The sequence below is a fragment of the Chiloscyllium punctatum genome, chromosome 37 (assembly GCF_047496795.1).
Source record: "Chiloscyllium punctatum isolate Juve2018m chromosome 37, sChiPun1.3, whole genome shotgun sequence".
NCBI lineage: Eukaryota > Metazoa > Chordata > Chondrichthyes > Orectolobiformes > Hemiscylliidae > Chiloscyllium > Chiloscyllium punctatum.
The window spans coordinates 15,624,540-15,648,744 of NC_092775.1; the positions used below are offsets into that span (position 1 = coordinate 15,624,540).

The 24,205-nt window shown below is 39.1% G+C and overlaps 1 protein-coding gene across 3 annotated transcripts in view; it reads right to left on the reverse strand.

Moving 5' to 3' along the window:
* Positions 1 to 769: 769 nt before the first annotated feature.
* The window catches only part of LOC140462899 (DNA topoisomerase 1-like), a 68,654-nt gene continuing 45,218 nt past the window's right edge, over positions 770 to 24,205 (reverse strand). For 2 of the 3 annotated variants that reach the window (XM_072556343.1, XM_072556341.1), the window contains 12 exons: positions 21,794 to 21,915; positions 20,948 to 21,070; positions 20,430 to 20,617; positions 18,635 to 18,779; positions 17,796 to 17,939; positions 16,187 to 16,372; positions 14,643 to 14,711; positions 12,924 to 13,038; positions 9,921 to 10,048; positions 6,964 to 7,058; positions 5,466 to 5,615; positions 770 to 2,040 (listed from right to left, as the gene is read on the reverse strand). In XM_072556343.1, coding sequence (XP_072412444.1) covers positions 1,938 to 2,040; positions 5,466 to 5,615; positions 6,964 to 7,058; positions 9,921 to 10,048; positions 12,924 to 13,038; positions 14,643 to 14,711; positions 16,187 to 16,372; positions 17,796 to 17,939; positions 18,635 to 18,779; positions 20,430 to 20,617; positions 20,948 to 21,070; positions 21,794 to 21,915 — 1,568 coding nt within the window. In that variant the 3' untranslated portion in view covers positions 770 to 1,937. The remainder of the gene's footprint in view (positions 2,041 to 5,465; positions 5,616 to 6,963; positions 7,059 to 9,920; positions 10,049 to 12,923; positions 13,039 to 14,642; positions 14,712 to 16,186; positions 16,373 to 17,795; positions 17,940 to 18,634; positions 18,780 to 20,429; positions 20,618 to 20,947; positions 21,071 to 21,793; positions 21,916 to 24,205) is intronic. The other variant, XM_072556342.1, reaches the window with a different exon arrangement.

Consider the following 24,205-nt stretch of genomic DNA (forward strand, 5'->3'; position numbering starts at 1 on the left):
TTAATTACAATTGTTAATTAAAACAAGCTGTAGATACTTCCTCATCGATAAAAGGTCTAAAAGAAAATTAAACCTACAGCTTACAACTACATGGGCCCCAAAGGGCTTGAAGTTGCTGTTGGATGTTAGTTACTATCCAATAACTCTGTCTAAAAAGGATTTCATCTCAGTCACAGGAAAGGAAACCACTTTTTTTAAAAAAGGGTCAAGAAACAAGCACACACCAGACCAAAGAAAAAAGGTCACTGCTCATCAAATGCTCTGGAAGCTCTATCCAGTACCCAGCCATTTTGTTTTGACTGCTAGCTACTCTAGCATGAGAGGTGCAGAAAATCAATGACATCAGTACAGTTTCACAGTTTTCAAGTAGTGCTTTGGGGGAGTTCTTGCTTCCCCTCCCTCCCTCAAAAAAAGGAATGTCTTTTTTAAAAAAATCTTGATGGTCCATTTACAAACTTCAAAATTTAGAAACAGAAAAAGGTTAACATTTTAAAATTGCTTTTGACCAATTAAATGCTCAAAGACCGAATGGAACCAAGCCAATAGTAGCCATGACAAACATCTCTCTCCTGCCACATTCCACTAAAATAAATCACATTTAAAACTTGCAGGGCAATAACTGGAGATTGAAAGACCATAACTATTCAAAACACATGGCTCGCAAGGCACTAGTCATACAGCAACTGGAGCACTCATTCCCTCCCTCCCACCCACCCACCCCCCCTACAAAGTTTAAAATATAAAAAAAATCTTTGCGTTTCAGTCAATCTTCTAGCTGGTGATCCAAAATTTATTCCAGTGGGAGTTCTTGCAGGGTCAATTTCTTAATCCCCATCTGATAACATTTTATTACTTGCAAGCAGGACCCATTCAAAACAAACAATTAAAAGTGAATTTTAAAAACAAATTTCAGCATAGGCATTTAAATGGATCACAAGCAATTTTTAAAAAATGCATAATTAATTTACAGTGGTGAGGGAGAGAATGCAATACACATTCCCAGTGGCAGAGCAAGTTAGGTGCAGAAAGGGGCCACCCACCATTTCATACGCTGTGTTGCTCAATGCAACTGTGGAGGACAAACTCGGTACTTCGTCTGACTGGTCTGCAAATCTATGCAGTTCTTGGTTTTGCCTTCAGATCAAGCCAAGGCAACATTCACCAGCTCAAGCCATAAATGCAATGCTTCCCATAGCCCTCAGTTCTCAACTGTCTTCCCCCACAACATTGTCTATGGCCTCATAAAGAAGCCAGATATATCCCTTAAACAGGGGGCAGAAGGGTAGTTGCCAGTGGAGAGCTCTTCAACTACAATTAGTTGAATCAACCAAATTCTGGAATTTAATTCATTTCATCCCAAACCATAAACATTTGATGCCAGCTCTGCCACTGCTCCTTTCATTGAAACATCTTTATATAAAGAATCCTTTGTTAAAATTAAAAATCTTTCTCATGTTAAACCCACGTATACAATCATTTCTCATAGTTAAAAATCAAACCAAACCATTTGTTCAACCTGGATTCACATTCCAGTTTGTTGGTTGAGACCAGAGGTCGGTGACAAATGTTAAAAGAAAAAAGCAAAAAACCCCAGAGAAACACAAGATAGTGAGCAGTCTCTAGTTCAGGCTGAACAGTCACCCGATTCTTCCCCATGGTTCAGCAGTGACCAGTTTTGAAGCAGGTGTACTCTGATTTTATTTTTAAAACAGGACTGCAGCTCTCAATTTAAAAAAAGTTATTGCAAGGTTCTAACAGTATAAATGCACCAATCTAATCAGTGCGAATATATATATATATTTGTTTTGCTTTTCTTCCTCTTAAAACAGTAGCTACGGAACCACAGTTTTTCCTTTTTCCTCATTAGATAAAAACGTATCTTCTCCAGCTCAAAGTGGCTTAGGCTGGGTCTCACTCAGCTTCAGCCACACCAATAGTTAAAATTCAAAGTCTTCATCGGCCATATCAATGGCCCAGGCAAACTTCTCACGTTGGGTTTTATTGTAGATCTTCTCGATTGGGATGCCCCATTTCTTACACCTATAAATTTTTTAAATTAAAAAAAAATGGAAAAAGAAAAATGCACAAGTAGAACAGTCAATAAACACTGGAATTGATACCCATCAGTTCTAAGTCAACCTATTTCACCCCCTGCATTTAACCATTTAATTTCAACCAGGATATTGATTGTCACCCAATACAGTCTGAAGGAATGCTTAAGATCTAACAGAATGAAGGAACAGGTAATGGATATATTAAAGAGTTAATTGGGTTTGAATTGCTTCTATAAACATCGAGTATATAAATATCAGTAGGCTGAGAATTTTACAATGTGACAAACTGGAATACTGTTCTCACAAAGTGTGGATCTGAATTCTGTTTAAAGACAGTTATCCTTTGGAATATAATGCACTCTGAACAAAAGTTTTTTAATCCATGGGTTCTATGCCCAAATTTAAAACATTCAATTCCTTCAGAAGGGTCACTAGACCTGAAATGTTAAGTTTGATTTCTCTACACAGACACTGCCAGAACTGCTGAGCTTTTCCTGCAACCTGTTTTTGTTTCTGATTTCCAATGTTTGCAGTAATTTTGTTTTTTTTTAAAAAACAATTCAATTCCTTGTTCTTCTAAACCAAAAATGAACTAATGCTTTTCAATTTTTGCTTTCTTCAATAATAAAACTCTCAATGCAAACAAATTGCCCTTTTTCACTTTAGGAGTTCACTCTTTTGCACACTGGCTTAAACGTATTTTTTTCTAGGAAAGCTGCCAATTTAATCATTAAATCCCTTCATACACAACTCATATGCCACTAACTTAAAATCTAAATTGTTCTTCTCTTATCTATATAGGTTGGGGAGCTTTGATCCTGGTATGGAACTTCAGATAATTACGGCAGTACTGAGAAGGAAGAAAGAAAGACTGCTGTACAGTCAAACACCTGGTTTAAATCCAAAGTTCTGCCTGTTGATGTATAGTGATCAAGATTCAGGAAATTATAAATCAATATCAATTAAGATATCTAGAGCAACCTTATCATAAGGTGCTTTGTGGACAAGATGGTTTTCAGAGTCCTGACACAGTGTAACATGCACTGTAAATAAATGGGAGCCCATTGACACCCTACCTGGATTTTCAGAAGGCATTTGATACGGTATTACATAGAAGGTAATTACACAAAAGCAAGAGCTCATATTGTAGGAAATAACATTAGTACTGACAGACAGAACAGGGTTTTTGCTTGATTGTAAGGCTGTGTCAATAGCTTTCCTGGGATCCATGCTCGGAATTTGGCGGGGGGGGGGGGGTGGTGGAGGTAATAGTAGAAACCTTTGCAGTTTACAAGAAAGATAGGTAAGGTATGCTGTGAATAAGAATAATGCAGGTGAATAGAGGTGTTGAGTGAGTGGACAAAACTCTGGCAAATGGAGTATGTGGGAGAATAATGTAAAATTATTCACTTTGATAAGAATAAAGAAAGAGCTTTAGATGTCCCAGGTGTCTCCAGTGTGAGTCACAAGAAGTTGGCATAAAGCCCAAGCAAGTAATTCAGAAGACCAATGGAATGCCATCCTTGACTATGAAAGGAATTTAACATAAAAAAGATTATGCTTCAGTTGTACAGGACCTCTTCAATACTGTGGAAAGTTTTGCTCTCCTTATTTAAACAACAATGTTAGTAAGTTGGAGGCATTCAGAAGAGATTCACTAGATTGATAGCTGGAATGTGGGTTGTCTTGTGAGACTAGGTGGGATAGGTTGGACTTGGTCCCACTGGAGTTCAAAAGAGTGCGGGGTGACTTGATTGCAGAATACAAGATCCTGAACAGTCTCGAAGTACATATGAAAAGGATATTTCCTCTGGTCAGTGCCCAGTTCTACAGCACACTTAAAATTAGGATTTGATCTTTTAGGACAGAGATGAGGACTTTTTTTTGCCGAGGATCATACCACTTTGGAACTCTGCACTAGAGGCAGAACCACTGAATAATTTTTAAGGCTGAGGTAGACTGCATTCCATATCTATTATAACTCCAGAATAGCTCTTAACCGACAGAGCTTCCCAGGTGCACAATAAGCCTTTAAAGGTGGTGCAGATGCATGTTGCCTCTCAGGTCTCTTTACACCATTCTCCTCTCACCTTAAACCTATGCCCTCTAGTTTTGGACTCCCCCACTCTAGAGAAAAGACCATTGCTAAGCAATTGAGTGTTAGTTGTTAAGACAAAATTACCTGCAGTCGAGCTAGAGCCAAGGGAAATAAGAAACACAAGTCAGTTTTAAGTTGGGGGCGACAGCCTTTTATTATTTTTCACCTTCAATAAAGCCCCTTTTAGGCCTTTTACCAACCCCTAGTTTCTCAACAAGTTTGGGTTTCCATTTTCACTCTATTCGGGAGCCTATTCTTTAATCAATGACTCAAATTTCCTGATTAGCTTTTGATATTCTGTGGACAATTATTCCAATGTTCTCTAATTAAGCATCTCAACGTTTGCCCTCTATAATCATGACCTCTTCAGAAGCGCTGTTGCCATTAGATTAATTAAGTTCCATTCCTTCCCTTCACACTGGCCCTCATCTCTGTTCTAAAAGATCAAATCCTAACTTTAAGTGTCCCATAGAACTGGGCACTGACCAGAGGAAATATCCTTTCCACATGCACCTCAAGACTGTTCAGGGTCTTGTATTCTTCAATCAAGTCACCCCCACTTTTCTGAACTCCAGTGGGAACAAGCCCAACCTATCCCTCCTAGTCTCACAAAGCAACCCCCATATTTCCAACCATCAATCTAGCACGTCTCTTCTGAATGCCTCCAACTCATTAACATTGATGTATACTGGTAACCAATTCCTTGTCTAGAACCCAAATTTAAATTCTCATGCATGGTGCAACAGTCAGGGGATTTAACATCCCTGACTGAGGAGTTCTGAAGGAAAGCACAAGAATTGGAATTTCAGGGTCTCAGAAGAGTCTTAAAATGATGACTGGTAGACAAAGCACATGCAGACTCGTGGCTGTGAATTTTTAAAAACAGCAATGTTCCAGAAAAATTTTCCTTGTTTGAATTTTGAATGCTCTACAACTTTGGAAAGATGGAGAAATTCTCCTTGGGGAATTAAAGAAAAAAGGTTGCAAGAAAAGGTTACTTTGGATACTTTAGATTTTGTCTTAAATAAGGAACTGCTGAATCCCCCTGGATAATAAAGGTTTGCTTCAGGACTTTTCCAAGATCATCAGGAAGTGAAAGCTGATAGAGGAGATAATTCTTTTTCCTTTAATTGTTAGTTAACCATGTCCCTGTGTTTGTTTATTGTGGATAAACAACTGTTTACGCTCTGCTCTCTTACCACACCCTTCATTTGGTTTCACCCTGTACTTGAAGACAAAAAATCTTGTGTTGTTATGGAAGCTTCACTTGGGAGAGCCCAAGTGAGTCAAGTATGAAACAGAATCTCACTTACCAGGCAATGCTGATCCTAGGATCCAGGTAATTGAGTTTGGAAGTCCCAAGAGCTATCTGCTTATTTTCTTCTCGGTCAGTAGCCTGAACTTCCAATTTCATTAATTGATCTTCAAGCCGCTGGAGAGCCTTCTTCTTACTTTCCACAGATCTACGTAGAGAAATAAAGTAATATTAATGTTTATGAGGGGTTCTCTAACAAGACTTCATGAGCAAAAATAACAGTAGTAGAGTTATGTTTTTGCTGTATTAAAAGGCCAGAAAGTAACTCTCACATTGTAGAATTCAGCAGCACAGCTTGAAATGATGGAACACACACACACACCAGTAATTTATGGGCTGCTATTTTAATGGCGGGCCATCAAAATTGTAGAGCACAGGCCATCTAAGAGTCTGCATTCTTACATTTCATAACCCGCCTGATTACTGGATTGTCTGGAGTTCAACTTGAAAAGAGATGAAAACCATCTAAACCCATCTGTGGTTTCGTAGAAAGGGCACCCTGACAGGAATTTAATTGCATAACATTAGTTGGGTGCTTTGGGAAAAAAATTGTTAACATATCCCAAGATCATGAACGGCTCTATACAAATGCAAGATTTTTTCTTTAATGATTCTGTGTAACCTGTAAGACATTATGGATTAAATTACTTGACATGAAAAACGGAAGCCTGGATACCTTAAATTGATTATGCTTGTTATAATAGTAGGAGGACAATGAATGCTTAGATAATTTATGCTGTAATGACGTACTGTGCAAAATTGATTTAGATGTTAGATACTGAAACATTTTACTTTTTATTCAAGACAAATGTAGACAGTGGTTCACATAGCACACGGGACCTTGGGCTTCATATAGGCACAAGTAAGGAAACTCAGCTGAAATTGTTTTAAAACTAATTAGGCCACCACAAGAGTATTGCATTAAGTTCCAGTCAAGGAGGATGGGACAGCCTTTTTGAAGAGAGTGCAGAGGAAATTCACCACAGTGGTTTCTGGGTTGAGGGATTAGCTACAGAGATAGGGTTGGAGAAGCTGGAGTTGTGGCCTCACAGCAAAGGAGATTTGAGAGGTGTATAAGATTAGGACAGATTTGGATAAAATGCATATAGCAAGTCTGCCTTTCCATTAGCTAATGGTGCAAATGTCTACAGGACATGGATTTAAGTTTATGGCAGAGATCAAAGTAAGAACCTTAGCACAGTAAGTGATAATGAAATGGAATTTTCTGCTAAGAGTGGCAGAAACAGAGACAAATTATTTCAAGAGGTAAATCAGAGGGGCATGCAAGAGAGATAAACTTTATATAGGAGATACAGTGGCACAATGGGATGGACTGAAATTGTTCCAGTGGTGGTATGGGCTAAAATGGGATGCATGGCCTCGCTTTATACCTAGGATCAAATGAGCCTCATTGGAGTAACCAGAGTTACAACCTGACAATGGCAGCTAATTCAGTTTCACCCTTTGTGAAAAATAAAATTGTATAGACTGCTTACTTTCTACATTTTTCATCTTTTCTAACTTTATAGTCAGCTTTGGCACCCTTCAGCTCTCTCCTGGCTAGTCCAATTTGTTCTTTCTTTGCATCGATCTAAAAAAACAAAATAAAAAGAGAAAATATGAACTTGAAAACCAAAAACTGATTTCTGAAATAAAATCAAAGAATTGACAAGGTATGTTGATAAAGGGACACTGTAAAAGCTTTTCATTCTGCACTCATCAGGACTGTATGACAAGAATACCAAATCCTGAACAGAATAATAATTCATATTGCATGAGAAGAGAGTGCTGACTGGTTGGAAAACAAATTTTACTTTGTAAGAGGTGTTGCAGCAGAGTTTGGTTAATTTCAAGAGTGGCTTAAATCTACTATTTTCAGACCTGAAAAATGCACACAATCTAACTCTGATTACCCTGGAAGGGCAAGGTGTCTAAAGAAAGAACGAGTCAAGCCCTTTCAAACTGTGACAATACAGTGGCAACATGAGCGGTATTCTCCACTGATGTGATGCTGTCATCAAGCCAAAAAGCCAGTCAGCCTACCAGGCAAGTTATAATGTAATGCAAGTGAATTTTAGCACCAGTGTGATGTCAAACACGTGAGCGACACATCATGTAGATCCATTAACAGTATACACTATTAGATTGTTAAACAAAGAATAAGAACTCTTCAGAAATGTACACCAAAAGGAGAGTTTAATACACAGAAGTCAGATGGATCAAGGTAGCCTAGATCAGAGTTCATAGAATAGCACATCCTGGAACCAGCGATCTCAGCAAAGACACCTCTCAGTTTAGTGAACACAATGAGTAAATTTTACATTCATTTTGAGAGAGAAAAGCAGGCTCATGACTATTATTTTAAAACTTAAATCAGTGCATGTATGAAAACATTAAAGCAAAGTTAGCCAAAGCTAGCCAAAATAGATGAAAGGATAGGTCAATAGAGCTGTGGTAGCAGACAGTTAAACGGATATTTCAGAATACAATTGGTTAACTTCCAATAGAAAAGAAAATTTAAGGAAATATCACTCATGATTTACTGAAAATGTTACAAAGTTGGTATCAGGCTGAAGGCTTATAATTATGTAAAAACTGGTGACAGGTCAGAAGAATGGACAAAATTAAAAAAATGAAGTAAAGATTAATAAGAAGAGAAAAATTAAAATAAGAAAAACAGCCACTTCCAAGAAAATAACTACCAGTTTCTATGAACATTCTAAAAGGCCAGATTAAACATTGTTAAATTCCCTCCTTAGTTTTATAGAAAGCAATGGAAAATCAAAGACTTGAATTGAACAAGCGTTTTGAAATGGTCTTCACCTTAGAGGATACAAATAACAGAAATACCTGCAAATCTGGAAGTGGAAGGAAAAGGAACTCTCGAAAAGTACAACTGAGAAAATTGTTGGATAGAGTGTGTATAGGTAACATTAGTGGCTAGAGAGAAAATTGATACATTAGTTTTAATTTTCCAAAATTCTTTGAATTAAATATGGTTCCACTAAAGTTGAATATAGCAAATGTAACTCCTTTATTCAAGAAGGGGAGGGAGACAGAAAGTAGCTCCAAGCCAGTTAGCTTAAACGTGTTGTAGGGTAAGTGTTAGAACCTAAGAAACTGTAGCAGGGCACTTAGAAATAAAAAGTTAAACAGGCAGAGTCAATACTGTTTTGAAAGGGAAATCATTGTTAACCAATTTATTGAAGTTCTTCAAAGTAGTAACATATGGTTGAGATATGGGGAAAAACAGAGGATGTACTGCATTGGATTGCAAAAAGCTACAGGATAGTGTGCCACAAAGGCTATTGCAGAAAATAAAAGCTCACAGTAACTCATAACATGGGAGCTATGAAGCAACATGCAATTGGACAACAATCTGGCAAACTTAGGACAATGTGGAAAAATGTAAAATTATACATTTTGGCAAGAAGAATTTTTAAAAACCTCTAAAATGGCCAGAAACGGCAGAACTCCACAATGCAGGAGGATCTGGATATGCTCATATGTGAGTTGCACATATGAGGGTACACTCATATGTGGGTACAGCAAGCATTAGGCAAGTTACTGTGATCATTTACTATGAGGAACACCGAATACGAAAGTAAGATTATCTTTCAATTGTACAGGGCACTGATGAGACCACATTTGGATTCCTGTGTGGAGTACTGGCTTCCTTATTTGAAAGGAAAGCAACTGAATGGGAATCAATTCAAAAAAGGTATATTATTAAGACCAACATCCAGAATGTATGGATTATCTAACAAGAACAAGGTTGGATAGTCTAGGCTTGTATCCACTGCAATGCAGAAAAACAGTTGGTGACTTGATTACAACATTGCATCCTTAAGAATGACATGGGAAGATGTATATCCTTGGAGAATCTGCCATACAAATATGTTTTTTCACAGAAGGCTGAAGATGTTCAGAATGCTCTTCCTCAAAAGGCAGTGGAACAAGAGCCTTTGAATATTTCAAAAGAGAGAGGCAGATTTTTGATAAGCAAGGGGATAAAAGATTATCATGTACACAAGAATATGAAGTTAATTAATTCAACCATGATCCTATTGAGTATTGAGCAAGGTCAATGGCTGAGTGGCCTATACCTACTACTAAATAATATGTTCTTATGTACAGTTCCAGGAATATTAAGTATATCATCCTGACTCTTGATATGCACATCATTGTATTGTTTGGGCACCAACTGACAAGAATCAGTTCTCATCAGACATCAACATAGTGAATTACTGGGATACTGATAGGAACAAGACTGTTTTCTTCTTTCTTGACCAGCTGGAGAGTCTATCGTGGTATGAAGTAAGGTCAGTTAACAATGCAGGGTGAAATCAAACCTTATGGCTTTACAAAACTCCAGCTGGAAAACAAGATCTTTGAATACCTACTTTGTTATTTGCAAAAGTTTTGGTATGGGAAAATAAAAGCTCATACTCACTTTGGTCTGCAGGTTTTGCATGGACTTTTCAAATGTTTTTGGAGGTGCCCGCTGATGGTTACAAAGGATAGCAACTGCTCTGTTGGCACGATTATAAGAAAGTATTTTCGCTGCAACATTTTCATCCGCTATAAACAGAGAATTTGGATATTAGTTGCTGTGCAGTCACTACAACGTAGAAGGAAGAATGTTGCTACTACTATATAAAAAAAAAGTCTGCAGTTACTTTTATCTTAATTCAATGTAGTCTGGGTCCCTTTCAACTTTAGTTATGTGTTACAGAAGTACATGACAGCGACAACAAAATACTCAACAATAATACTACGGCAATAGCTGAGCCACCTTCCCCACACACTGACTTGTTTGGGTTTAACTTGGGCTGAGCGGCAAAATACAAAGGTCTGAAAAGTGAGACAATGTTACACAGTTTTAACAATTTTTTATGATCTCTCATTAAAAGAAAATGGCTTTGTGTCACTTTTAAAAAAACAGGTGAAATTATTAGATTTCAAGTGGATAGACATTAGTTTTTACGTTTGCACAAACTAACTTCCAACACAATGTGGTGTGAACTTAAATTTTTTTATTGCTTGCAAAAGTACATGACTTCAGTTATGTACATGCAAAGAGAAAAGCAATGGACTATAACAATGTTTCACAAACCATTATTCAACACTATATTTAATTCACTGCTACCTGCAAGGCCAATTTGACATCAGATGCTGACTTAGGCAGGGATGCTCACTTTCCATGAACTATTAGTGGTCTTGAGACAGAACCTCCTTTATTCTCCTCCAGGACCCATTGAAGGAGCTGCAAAGGCTGAGTGTACTGACAATATTCTGACAAGGGTACTGAAAATGCCAAGCTGGTCTGGTACAGTTGTAACAACGGCATTTACCTGACAATGTGAAAAACTGCCCAGGTGCACAAAACACAAGACAAATTCAACCTGGCCAACTGCCACCCAAGTCTATTCTGGACCATCAGTAATGAAGGGATCATTGCTTAGCAATAATCTGCTCACTGACAGTCAGTCTGGGTTCTACCAGGACCACACAGCCCTCGACCCCATAAAACCTTTGGTCAATTATAGGAACAGCACGGCTGAAATCCAGAAGAGAGGGGAGAGTAATTGCCTTCAACATGTGGTATCTGAGCCCTAGCGAAACTGGCGTCAATCTGAATCAGGGAGAAAACTATTCACTGGCTGGAATTAGACCTAGCACAAAAAGGAAATGGCTGTAGTTGTTTGAGGTCAGTCTTCTCAGCTTAAGGACATCTCTGCAGATGTTTCTCAGGATAAATATTCCTCTGGACTCTCCTTCACTTACACAAGGGGAGATTTTTTCCTTGTCAATCCGATCAGAAAGGTTTATATACCACTGGAACAGGTGCAAGTTGAATCCAGATCTCCTCGCTCAGAGGCAGGACACCATCACTGTACTACAAGAATTTTCCATATCAACTTGTTCAGATTTTATTACACACCCCTGGAGCAGGTGGGACTTGAACTGAGACCTCCTGGCTTAGAGGTAGGGATGTTACTGTTGTGCCACAAGAGGCCCCAGGTCGAACCATTTTGAGCTACTTCATCTATGACCTTCACTCCAATGATAGTACATAGCACTGAACAATTTGCAACTCCGCAGACACTGAAATAGGGCCTAGACAAGAAACTTGGCTGAGTAGTAGTCATAATATTCATTTCACACAAACAGTAGGCAATGGCCACCTCTTACAAGAGAATCTAACATTACCCTTCACATTCAATAGCATTACCAATGTTGAAGTCTCTACTATCAACACGGTTACCATTAATGGAAGTGGAACAACCACATTAGCAGAAGAGCAGCTCAATTAAGATGAATCTTGCAATGTGTAATTCTTACCCTGCTCCCCCTGAAGCCTGTCCATCATCTAAAAAGGTACTAGTCAGGAGTGTCATGGAATACTCCCTGCTTTTCTGGATGAGTGCCACTCCAGGACTCTATTTAGACACTAGTGAACGAAACTGCCACGAGATTGGCTGCAGCCCAAAATAAAATCTGGTGTGTTTGAAGTACTTTTCAAATATCATTTTAAACACTCATTTATGTTACAGTCAGATTCCCCATATTCCGATGACAGGAGATTCATTGAAGCTCCTCTCCCCAGCATCACAATCACTCTTCCCAAATCACCTCCACCCAACATACGTACTTTGCAGCTGCCATTATCAACTACACCCGCAACGTCGTCATTCAGCATTTTCTCTTCCCAAACCCTCACATAACAGATTTTCTATCCAACCCTCCACCCTTCTCCCGACACCCAAGTCAAACAGCAGACCCTCCTCTTGACCCCTAGCAAAACCAAGCCATGCTGAGACTTGTGCTCCACTCCTCCATCCTGTTCCAAGTCATCTGAATCTCTCCACTGGTGCCCCATCACCCCTTGAACCCTCTTGTAATAGATCCTGCTTTCCTAATGGAGTAAGGAATTACAGTTAAATCAAGGTTGGCACAAAGCAGAGTGGCATCTCCCCTGCGACATGCTCCCACTACTTTACTGGAGGACATTATCCAGGTGGAGGTCTTGTCTCCCTCTTCTCAAAGTACTGAAGCAGAGACGGCAAAAAGTCAGGGAGAAAACAAAAAAAAGGTAGTAAATTCCGTATTTAAAAACAAGAGTTTAGCAATTGGAAATTTCTCATCCTTGGATTAAATAACCAAGCTGTGCCTTTGCAATTTAGGTCACTTGATTCCTCGGCAAGATTACTGACCTGGCATCATTTCAAAAAGATTCACTATTCTACATGTTAAACATCACCACCCGTATTTGACCAGACAACGTTTGAACCTGGTTTAGTTACTTTAGGTTAAAACCAACAGTAAATCATTTTCTCCCCTTCCCAATTCTAACAGCAACATTACTGAACTAGATAAAATGAGTCAGGACATAGTGAGCAACTCTGACCTCTGGCATGGTGTCAGCATAGATGGCAATGCAACTTATACTTACGGTTGGTCAGTTCCTTCAGTTGCTGCTGCAGGGTGATAGAAGCATTGTAGGTACGGAATACTTTAGCTGTAAGTCCGTCCATTAGTTCCTGGAGATGTTTGTTGAGGATTGAAGTCTATACAAAAAGAAAAACAATATAAAAGGAGTCAGTAACAAGTATACAATAACATATTACTCAGAACTATTTGTACAACCTTTATGAACTCCACTGATAACCTCCACTTCCAAAAATGATTTCAGAAAATTTCTAGAATTTTGCCACTCTAGCAAGAGCAACTTGAAAACCACGTCCCATCACAGCCAGGAAGGTGCTTAAATCTGTACACTTTGTAGAAAAGAGAGAGGAATTGAACATTTAAAACAAAAAAAAGTGAACACTCAGGATAAAAAGTTCAGCATGCATATCTAACAAAGACAGCATGAAGCCTCCAGATGACGACAAATTGGGTACATTTGTAGTTTTCAACTGCTAGCTATGTCATTGATTATGATCAGAAAATCTGCTTAATTGAATATTACTGAAGCCCAGGTCAGTGAAAGCACCAAATGCAGCCCATGTATTTTTCCTTTAGGAGAAATGAGAGACTGGATGCATTTCAAACAACTGCTAATTGCACCACTAAACTTCAATTGGACATCAGAAAGGGAACAAACAACAACAAATAGATCCTTCTCTCCTGGCCACACTTCTACTTCGTTCCTGCATTACTGCAGTGACTATAACTTGAAAGTATTTCCTTGGTTGTAAAGGGAGTTGGAACAGCTTTAAAGTAGGAAAAGGCAGTTTACGTCTAGTATTTCTCATAAAGAGGTCACCGACTACCCCAAAAGCTGTTTTCTTGACCAGTGGCAATTATTGCTTTCGCATTAAAATTCGAAATCCATCAACCTGATCTGAAAACGTACAACTTTCTTCCTCCTTTTACGTCTGCACTACAAGACCTCCATTCCCTGTAGTTGAAGCAGTAGTTCTGGAATTAGAATCATGTGATGCTGAAGAGGCCCTTCAGTAATTGAGCCTGTACTGCCAAAGCTATAAAACTCCTATGGTCTTCAATGTTTTGACATTTCAAAGTGCTCATCTAAGTACTTTTAAAAAGGTTGCAAGTTTACATGGCAGAACTACCTCCCAAGTCAGTGCACTGCAGACCCCCACCACCCTTTATGAAAATATTTTCTTCAAATTCCCTCTAAACCTCCTGGCCTTTCACTTTAAAGTGCACCCTATGTTATTTACCCTTCAACTAGGGGCAACAGCTGCTATCCACATTATGCATGCTCTTAATCAGATCCCTCTCAGTCTTCTCTGCTTTAAAGAAAACAACCCAGCTTATCCAGTCAGACAACATCCTGGTGAATCTCCTCTGCATCGCCTCCAGTACAATCCCATACTTCCTACATTATCAGGACCAGAACAGCACAGTACTCCAAACTATGGCCCAACTGAAGTCCTGCACAGCTCCAACATAAGTTCCCTGCTCTCAATCTGCACCTCAACTGATAAAGACAATGTCCTGCATGCCTTAACTATCATATTAACCCCTTGTAATGAAGGGACAAGAGATCTTTCTCTGTAGAAAGAGCTACATTTCTGTTAAGTTACACAGCACAAGAAATTGTGCAAGCCAGTAGAATGAGGGGAAAAACAAAGCAAAATATGCAATCCACCAATTTATGTTTTCCCTTGCGAGCATCAGCCATCTCAGCAGTACTACTTACATTGAGTCGGTCAAAAAGGTCATCTTCAGGTTGCTTATTCTCCATAAATAATTGAAGATTCTTGAACACCTAAAAGGGACAAGAATGAGGCATTGCTCTTTCCCACCGAAACCAATTCATCTCAAAATCAAAACTTGCCAGACCAGCTCCCTCGGAAACCACCCCTTGTTGGCACACTTTCCTTTCTATGCTTTCCTACTTAGTCACTTACTTTACAGGATTAAAGTAAACTTTACAGGATTCTTCAAATTCATATAAATTGATATAGTGCGACACTAGCTTTGATATGGTAGATTTTGCATTTAGGTAACACAGTTTATAATTCCATACAGTAATAATCATACACAACATGCATCCCACACAGCAAATTTCAGGAGAAAATCACAGAAGTTCATTTCAAGTTATGCAACACCAGCCAAAGTGTCATGGCAGAAATTAATTAAATGCAGACTGTACTGTGCACTGCAGCATTGGGTGTACTATGGGGACTGGTAAACAAACATGAAAGCCAAACCTTCAGGGCTACAAGTTTGCTTAAGAACAGACTGACAACACTAGAAAGATCAACCAGACGTAGTCAGGTCAACAACTCTTTTAACTGGCTTTAAAGCTTACATAATACTTGTAGGTATATACAAGATACATACCAAATGTTGAAACACACAAAATCAAGACCAACAACAGTGAATGACAAATAAGCTTCCTTCAGCCTAAAATGAAACCAAACTAAAAAGAATTTTTCTGATTTCTCTCTACAGATGCTGCCAGACCTGCTGAGCTTTCCCAGTAATTTAATGGTTTTGTTTCTAATTTCCGATTTCTAACATTTGCAGTTCTTTCGGTTTCAAAAAAGAATTTCAGCTTCACCATAGAACAGTCTAGAGAACCATTTTCAGAGAATTGATTTGTGCCCCTAATTTGGCACTTAGAGTGCTAAACATGAACCACAGAGTCAGAGGATATGACGAAGGGGCAATTTGCAGAAAATAGCTCCATACCAACCTAGCTGATGAAGACATTCCATCCATATGCAAATGTCTGAACGCCTATAGATATCAAGTCATTGCAATAAGATCACCAGGGATCACTTAAATTCAGTCCAAGTTGTATAATCTTGAAACTACAGATAGTGTACAAATGTTTAAATAACAAAAGAATGCTTTCCCAAATGGCCCTTCGCTGCACCCCCAAGCCTGGCTCCTTGTGTCCAGCAGTATTGCATGAAGATGGCCAAATGAGATAATTGAGAGTAGCAGTGGGCCATTTAATTATCAAAGGCCTCACAATGGAGTGTAATCTTATTTCTCACCCAGTATTCCAAAGTTCCACTTGGGAATGCTGGACAACCATTAAGAGTGGGAGCCTAGCTCTGGTACCCATACAGCTACCTCACCACAAGTCAGTTAATTTGGCACAAATTCAGGCATGGTGGATGGATGAACCTTGGGACCTGGCTGAGCCTGGCTCAATTACACACTGTCACTGACAGTGAGCATATAGTGAAAGTAAATTGGGAAGAAAAATACAACAGCACCAAACCTTACCCTTTTCTCCACTGGCACTTTGTTGTAATATCGAATGGAGTCTTTACCCAAGAAGTCAAATTCAACTACATATTCCTGACCATCAAGCTCAACGTGCAGGTTTATGTGTTCTACTCGAAGCGAGCAGCAACCCACGGTGTCTGCAGTCTCACCTTCTTCTTTCTCATTCCCAGCTCTCAGAGCTAGCTATGAAGTGAGGAGAAAACAAAAAGAGCACAGCAACAGAATGACAGTTAAATGATTCATAAAAATGTTCCTGTACCTCACCTCATATACAATGACTCTGCAATTATGAATGATTATGAGAAAACATCCAAAATGTTTCTTTATGACAGACTACACTTTGAAAATGTGCTTCAGTGGTGTACCATAGCTTTGGAACATCCTGAAACTGTGAAAACAATATGCAAATGCAACTTCTTCCTTTCACCTTTCTAAAATATTGAATATAATCTAATTCTGAGACAGCATGTAACAATTCATATACAGAGGTCAAAGGGGGAAAGAAGGGCTTGGTATTAGAGACATTGCAGATAGACAAGATCAGTAAGCTAAGCTGACAACTGAGCAGAGGTAGACTGAACAATGATTACAATTCAAAGTTTGGGAGAAGATTTGTAGCTAGGGTGCTCGTTGTTGTGGTTCTGTTCGCCGAGCTGGGAATTTGTCTTGCAAACGTTTCGTCCCCTGTCTAGGTGACATCCTCAGTGCTTGGGAGCCTCCTGTGAAGCGTTTCTGTGCTGTTTCCTCCGGCATTTATAGTGGCCTGTCTCTGCCGCTTCCGGTTGTCAGTTCGAGCTGGCCGGTATATTGGGTCCAGGTCGATGTGTTTGTTGATAGAGTCTGTGGTTGAGTGCCATGCCTCTAGGAATTCCCTGGCTGTTCTGTTTGGCTTGCCCTATAATGGTAGTGTTGTCCCAGTCGAATTCATGTTGCTTGTCGTCTGTGTGTGTGGCTACTAAGGATAGCTGGTCGTGTCGTTTCGTGGCTAGTTGGTGTTCATGGATACGGATCGTTAGCTGTCTTCCTGTTTGTCCGATGTAGTGTTTTGTGCAGTCCTTGCATGGGATTTCGTCACCTAGACAGGGGACGAAATGTTTACAAGACAAATTCCCAGCTCGGCGAACAGAACCACAACAATGATTACAATGGCAGCTCCATTAAACTTTGCCCTTTCTTCCACGGTTATCTGTAGCAATGTCAGATCAAATTATTAACCATAAAGGCAAATTTAACTGTGTCTTTCTGTCCATCAAATTCAGGTGTACAGATTGATATTTCTTTTGAATAGAGCGATGATGCAGTATGCCTGTTGCAGGAATCTAAAATTAAAGCATCAGGTTGTGGTTCACATGCCCTCCATCCCTACTACCCAATTCCACCTCCATAAGAATTGGCACCAGGCACGCAAGAATCTCACTGTTAATTTTATTTAATTATATGCAGTTTGTGGACAATAATCAAGTACTTGCATACGCTTTTATTAAAAAGAACAAATAACATGGGTTCGGTTTAAGAGGCCTGTGCGGGTGATACACAAGCTCTTAGTAGTTAGATACACAAGAACTCTCTCTACAAAGCTCATCTAACAACAATATTCTTTACTCACCTTGTCAATAAAATAAAGTGCAACAGCACGCTGCCGGACCTTCATCTCTTTTGACTTCCAGTCCTCCCTGTACTGTGCACGTATCTTGTCCACTAACTTCTTTAACGTCCGAGCAGTTTCATATTTTTGCCAATCCTTCTCACCCTATTTATGCAGAACAATCAGGCAGTTTTTGAAAGCTGTTGTGACAAGCGATGGCTCATTGGCTACTGATTGATATCCAAGGACCTAGGCCCTGGACAGTGATACCAAGTAGTGGAAAAACTGCTCAAATTATAATTAAATGGCACGCTAACAAAAAGCAATGGCAACAGTATGGCTTCAAAACAGGCTATTCTTCTAATGGAAATGCCTTCTACCCAGATTACATACTGCCACTACATGTAACAAGGCAGGAAATGATTTGGATCAACATTTTGAAATTTAAATTTCAACAGATTTATTTTTGAATCCACTGTCTTTTTGCTTGCTGACAAAAGACCTTCACACTATGACAACAACACTTGCTGCAAGGATAAGTTAAGTGGAGTGTACCAGAAGTATAATGGCCAACAAAAGACAAAACAAGCTGTCTGCATTTGCTGTTCATATTTCTACAGGAGGTGTTTGTCTTGCAAAATGCTAACATGCCCACCACCTATCATTACTAGCCAGCTTCACAGTTCAGCAGCAATATTTTCCAGTTTGTGGCATTGATATTTAGAAGATGAGGAAAGTTTGCCTCAGCATTCATGAATTTAGTCTTGTGGAATGGCTAAGCTCTGCAAAAATATAACTCTTAAAAGAATCATCTAATACATGAGTTAATCATTACTCCCAGTCTCATGTGCTTGTGATACCTTAATTCTGGAGCTGGGGTTCAACATGATGTATTTGATGGAGCCCTGGATGTTCTCAGTCCATGACACTAGCCAAGTCACTTTGTTGTCATGTCGTACCTCCTTCCACTTCTGGCCTGCAGGGGGTGATGGAATCTTGGAATCCCTGGAGATTAAAAAAAAGAGGTTGGAAGTGGTGGGTTTATACCACTCAGTTACTTGTCAACAAACTGCTGCCATAATTATCTTACTGCATGTTAAAAATTACCATTATCTCTATTAATTCATATATTGGGGTGTTAGTAAAAATGCTGTTAATAATAACATAAGCAAAAAAATGACGCTTTTAGGCTGACAACTACAGTTGTTTCTCCTAAATTCAGCCATTAACTTCCCCTATCTTATTCTGCAGCAGGGCAGCTCAGCTCCTCAAAGACTTCTGCATACTTTTATTGATTTAAATTCCTGTTCTCTGCTATCCAGAACAGTATTTCCAAAACAACATATTAAAAAATGGTGAAAATCTCAAATCTGGTCAAGGATTAAACTTGATGTTGTTTTCTGCTGTATTATGTGTTCTTCACCACTGGAGGGAAGCATCAACATTTATACAGCAAGTAAAGACTGTGCAGGGTCTTTTCACTGCAAGCAGCAAGAAGCTAGCCAGTGTCTTCTTATCTGGGAGAATTATGATTGGCAACCAGAACTAGCCAGGAATACCCACTGAGCTTTTCAATGACCGCTCTTCTCAGGAGAATCGGTTCAACAGTTAGCACCTAGGCTGATCTGAAATGCTAAGACCAGTCTTGGAAAATTACATAATATGCAATATTCAGAAATGAATAGTCCATTTTATTAATGTAGCCCTCTTTTCCCTACTCTATAAAAGGGGGTGTTTACCTCTTAGTCCAATTGAGAAATGTTGTATTTCTGCCCATTAACCAACCAACTATGCCTTAAAAAATGACTCAGCCTTGGGTTGGTACTACAAATTCTTGGTCTGATATTTTCCATAAAGTTACATAAATGTTGCTGTTAAATAAATGAGACCACTCTCTAACAGAAGTGAATTTAATTATATTCTGACCAAAACTCAGAAATATTCCCTCACAGTTCCATCTTGTACATTTTAAAATTCTTTCACAGTTTGAGAGTCTCTCTGGTGAGGCCAGCATTTGTTGTCCATTCCTAAGTGCCCTCAAGACACTGAATTGTGTTCTTAAAGTCCACCTAATGCAAATAATCCCAAGTACTTCCTTTTCAGAGGGGAGTTCCAGGTTTTTGATTTTGTAACAGCAAACGAATGACAATGTAGCTTTGACTTGTTTGCAGAAACCAGCTGTTTAGACTTACTTACTCTAAAAGCATGACTAAATGTGGGGGGGGGGGAAAGAGAGAAAGAGAAGAGAGAATCAATTGTAAAGCACTGTGGGACAATTTTGAGATTTTGAAAACACAAATATAAGACTTTGAATTGCCCCTGTGGTCATCTGACATGTACAAGGCTAGAAAGCAATTGTTGGTGACACAACAGATCTTGGTCTACTCAACCAGAATCCAAGTTTCACAGCAGCAGGAAGTGAATTGAATTTATGAAAGAAAACACTGCCAGATTCAATCTGCCCCCTAGTGCAGGTAATGATGGGTGGTCCCTTGATGCAGTCAAGGGTGGTTAACTCAGCACAGAACAGGAATGATTCATATACTCTGTTGATCTGATTGGTTCAGCCTCAATTGGGCTCGAACAATACATTTTGGATGAGCATTGAAGTCCTGTCACAACAGTACATGCTCAGGCTTCCACTCAGATACTCACTTACTACAGTTGATGATTATGTCCTGCGGCCTTATCCTTCTTTTCAGCATGCCCATCTTTGGGTGGTTACCACGGCCACGGAAGAGTCCTGGTGGCTCAATCCTGAAGTTCGCAATCCGCTCTTTGTGGTTGTCCATTATACAAAACCCGTACTCTTGTAGAAGCTTTTCATTTTCTTCTTTTAGTTTCTAGAAAACAATTGGGAGATTAATACTAATGCTACATTTCTTTACTTGTCTTTTCCTGAACTAGGCAATTCTTTATATCTGAAGATCAAGAACAATTGTCAAGATAGACCATGGTGAAGTCCAAAATCATTGACACAAAAAACTGTATACTTTCCAGCATTCCTCTTTAAGCAGGAAGGCAAATCCATGGTATATGTCTCTCTTCGTTAAAGCAGAGTTGAAATTAATTACAGCTTTACTACTAGAACTCCATGAAATTGTCTAACACAAGAGGAATTAAACATGGTAGCATGCCACACACCAGAACTCAAGTCATCTCCTCTAACAAACCTGTTTCTCTTCTTTGGACATCTGCTTTCGAGCCTCAGACTGGGCCTTGAAATATTGGTTTATTTCTTCAAAGTTGCACTTGTTGAGATCCGTTATGATTGCCTTTTCTTCAGGTTTCATTTCCTAGATCAAAGCAGAAACCTTAAATGAGAAACAAATTTGTGGTACAAGCGAAATAAAAAAAGTTTTCAAATATCAAAATCCATGAAAAAAAATAATCATAGATGCCAGATTCACCTTGGCAGATTTGAAGTGTGCCAAGATGATTCACACCAACCTAATAAGCAGCACAAACTTCAAGCAGCGTTACTAACTAGGCTCCAGTCTAAGCAACAACCACCACGGCACGCCAAACCCATCCCAAGCAGGATGTCAACTGGTACACCTTAGGTCATTTCTCCTACTTTATTGAATCCTCTGATCTTGACCAAAATATTGGAGAATACAGTAGTCATTTGGTGTACAACCATGTCAGAAAAAGAGTTCTGTTTATAAAGTATAATCTCTAAGTAGAAAAATAATTCAAACCTCCTCTGTTGAAACTCTAACCAAACTGGGTGTCAGCTGCGGCTGCAGGTAGCAGTCAACTGAATCAGAAGGTTGTCTATTCAAGTGTCAAATCAGGAACTTGAGCACACACAAAAAAAAACACAAACATAGACTGATACGCCATTGCAGCACTTTGGGACTGTTGCACTGGCATTTTTCAGATTGCATTTTAACCTAAAGCCACATCTACAGCTTAGATGTAAGCACAGCCAGACGCTAAAGTCTAGGATTTCAATACTCCAAGACTGCTTTGAATAAATATCTCCCAAAATCCAAAGTTAGCCCTTTTGAACATACCTTCCGCCAGTCTTTGAAGAAATTCTTCCTAAAGATGTCTTTTGTAGTATACTCATGATCAAGCATTTTACCAAAGAATGTCGCAACTTCTTCAGACTGAGGGTTCAGCTTCATATGTTTCCCTAAGAAGAAATTTGAAATTATACACCAAAAGACTGGGAGGATGTATCCAACTGATAATATATTTTAAACACTGCTCCAACCATTCTCAAGCTTAGTATCTTGAAATGTGGGGTTTTAACCACAAAAATTGAAACCTCATTACATAAAAAAACAGGACATTCGATCTGCACTGAAACAAAGGAGAGCGTTGCTGAGGTGCCTGAATCAGTACCATGTACACTTGAAGGTTACATTTAGAACAACTAGATGCAGATTAAAAAGATGGGCAACGTTGTTCCAACATGCCCGTCTCATCTGCAGAAAAAGACAGCAGTGGTTATTAGACCAGCAGTTCACTTTCAAAACCATAGGGATCTGTGTAAGCAATACTTCCAATTATGGTTTTAAATAAAAAAATTACAACTATCTTTCACATCCCCTGACCTCAATACTCATCACCCTGTCCATTCACCTCCAAGATTTGAAATCTCTTCCAATCTACAGTCTCAAAGGTTGGTTCAGTTCTCTCCCAGTAATGGCCCCTTAAACAACTCTCATTTTAGATACTCCACCATTAGCAACTGCCCACAACTTTCAATTGCTTAAGACCAATTTTGGAACTACATACTTAAGCTTCTACATCTGTTTTCATCTTTAAGATGGTCCTTCAAACTCACCACTTTTAACTAAGCTTTTTGTCATCCTCACCTCATCTCGTGCCATATGGTGCAAATATTTTGCTTTGATCACATTCATGTAATGCATCTATTTAATGCAAGTTTTGTCAATATCGTGCTCTGAAGGTAACAAAAAAGTGGTTCACAACTACTCTAGTAGTTTTGGTTGCCGCACAGATAGAGGCAAGAAATTGGAGGAAGCTTTCTTATATAGACTCCTGCCTGGTATGAACAGGATTGCTTATGCCCAAAGCTTTTTTGCTATAGAACCATATATTCAGCAATAAGGAAAAAGACTTGCATCCCAGCTGTTTTGGTTGGAAGGTCTAGAGGTGACGACCCCATTACAATTAAGAATTCCCTACAAAATTAATACTCTATAAGCCTTTACACAAACAGTGCACAATTTCAACTTGAATCTTTGTAAAAAAAGTATTCCAACATCAGTACAGCTTCTACACAGCACTCACCTTCTTATTCTTCCTGTCAGCGCACATACATGTGCACACCAGATGTGAAAAGGGGAGTTCAGGAAGTACAATAATATGTCCATGGGCAGATGGGAGAAGAAAAAAATACAAAAGAAGAAAAAAGTCTAGTTGCCTTAAATTTGCTTTAATGTGGTTCACATTGTAGAGCACAGAGCAGCAATGAGGCAATAAGGATCAGTGTCAAAAGCAATTTTAGCGTTTTAAAAAAGTAGGCGTCGTCTTTCCTCTGTATTCACCCTGTACTGCTCCCATGGCAGGAGTGTCTGAATGGGGATGGTGTTGAGGGAACCTTACCTTCTGTTCAAAAGTGTTGAGGTAATAAGTTTACTGTATCGTGGAATCAAGTTTGCACTCAAATGATGGGCTATCAATTTACAGTAACAGAAAAACATTGGCGGATGTAAATCTCGTCTTACAAGCCGTAAAAACCTTTATATCTAGTTGACTACAGATGCTATAACCTCCTACAATATTCATGTGCGGGATCACTGCTTTAAATTCACCAAGAGAATATTTATTACAAGGTATTACAGCATTTTTAGTTAATGGTCCCAAAGTGCATTAACATGTTAAAAGAAACTTTCCAAAAGCAGAACTATACTGCTTGGCAGAAATTCAGATGTACAGCACGTAAATAGACCTTTTGCTCCAACTTCTCCAGATATTCTAAATTAATCTAGTCCCATTTGCCAGCATTTGGCCTATATCCCTCTAAACCCTTCCTGCTTATAAAACACAAGATGCCTTTTAAATTTTTGTAAGTATACCAGCCTCTTCCACTTCTTCTGGCAACTCATTCCATACACACACCACCCGCTGCACGAAAACATTGCCCCTGAGGTACCTTTTACAAATATGTTTCCCCTGTCACCATAAACCTATACCCTCTGCTTGTGGGCTCGCCTCTCATGATAAAAAGACCTCTGCTATTCATCCTGTCCAGCCCCTCACGATCTTATAAACTTCTAGAAGGTCACCTCTCAGCGTCAAATTGATATACTAACACAGGCCATCAGTACCTCTTGGCCCTGGGGACTGGATCCAAAACACAGGAAGAGCTGCTGCTCTGGGTTTGAAAGAAGAATTTTTTCTTTACAGTATAGTTTATGTCCAATCCTATAGGTATTACTTTGCCAAGTTCC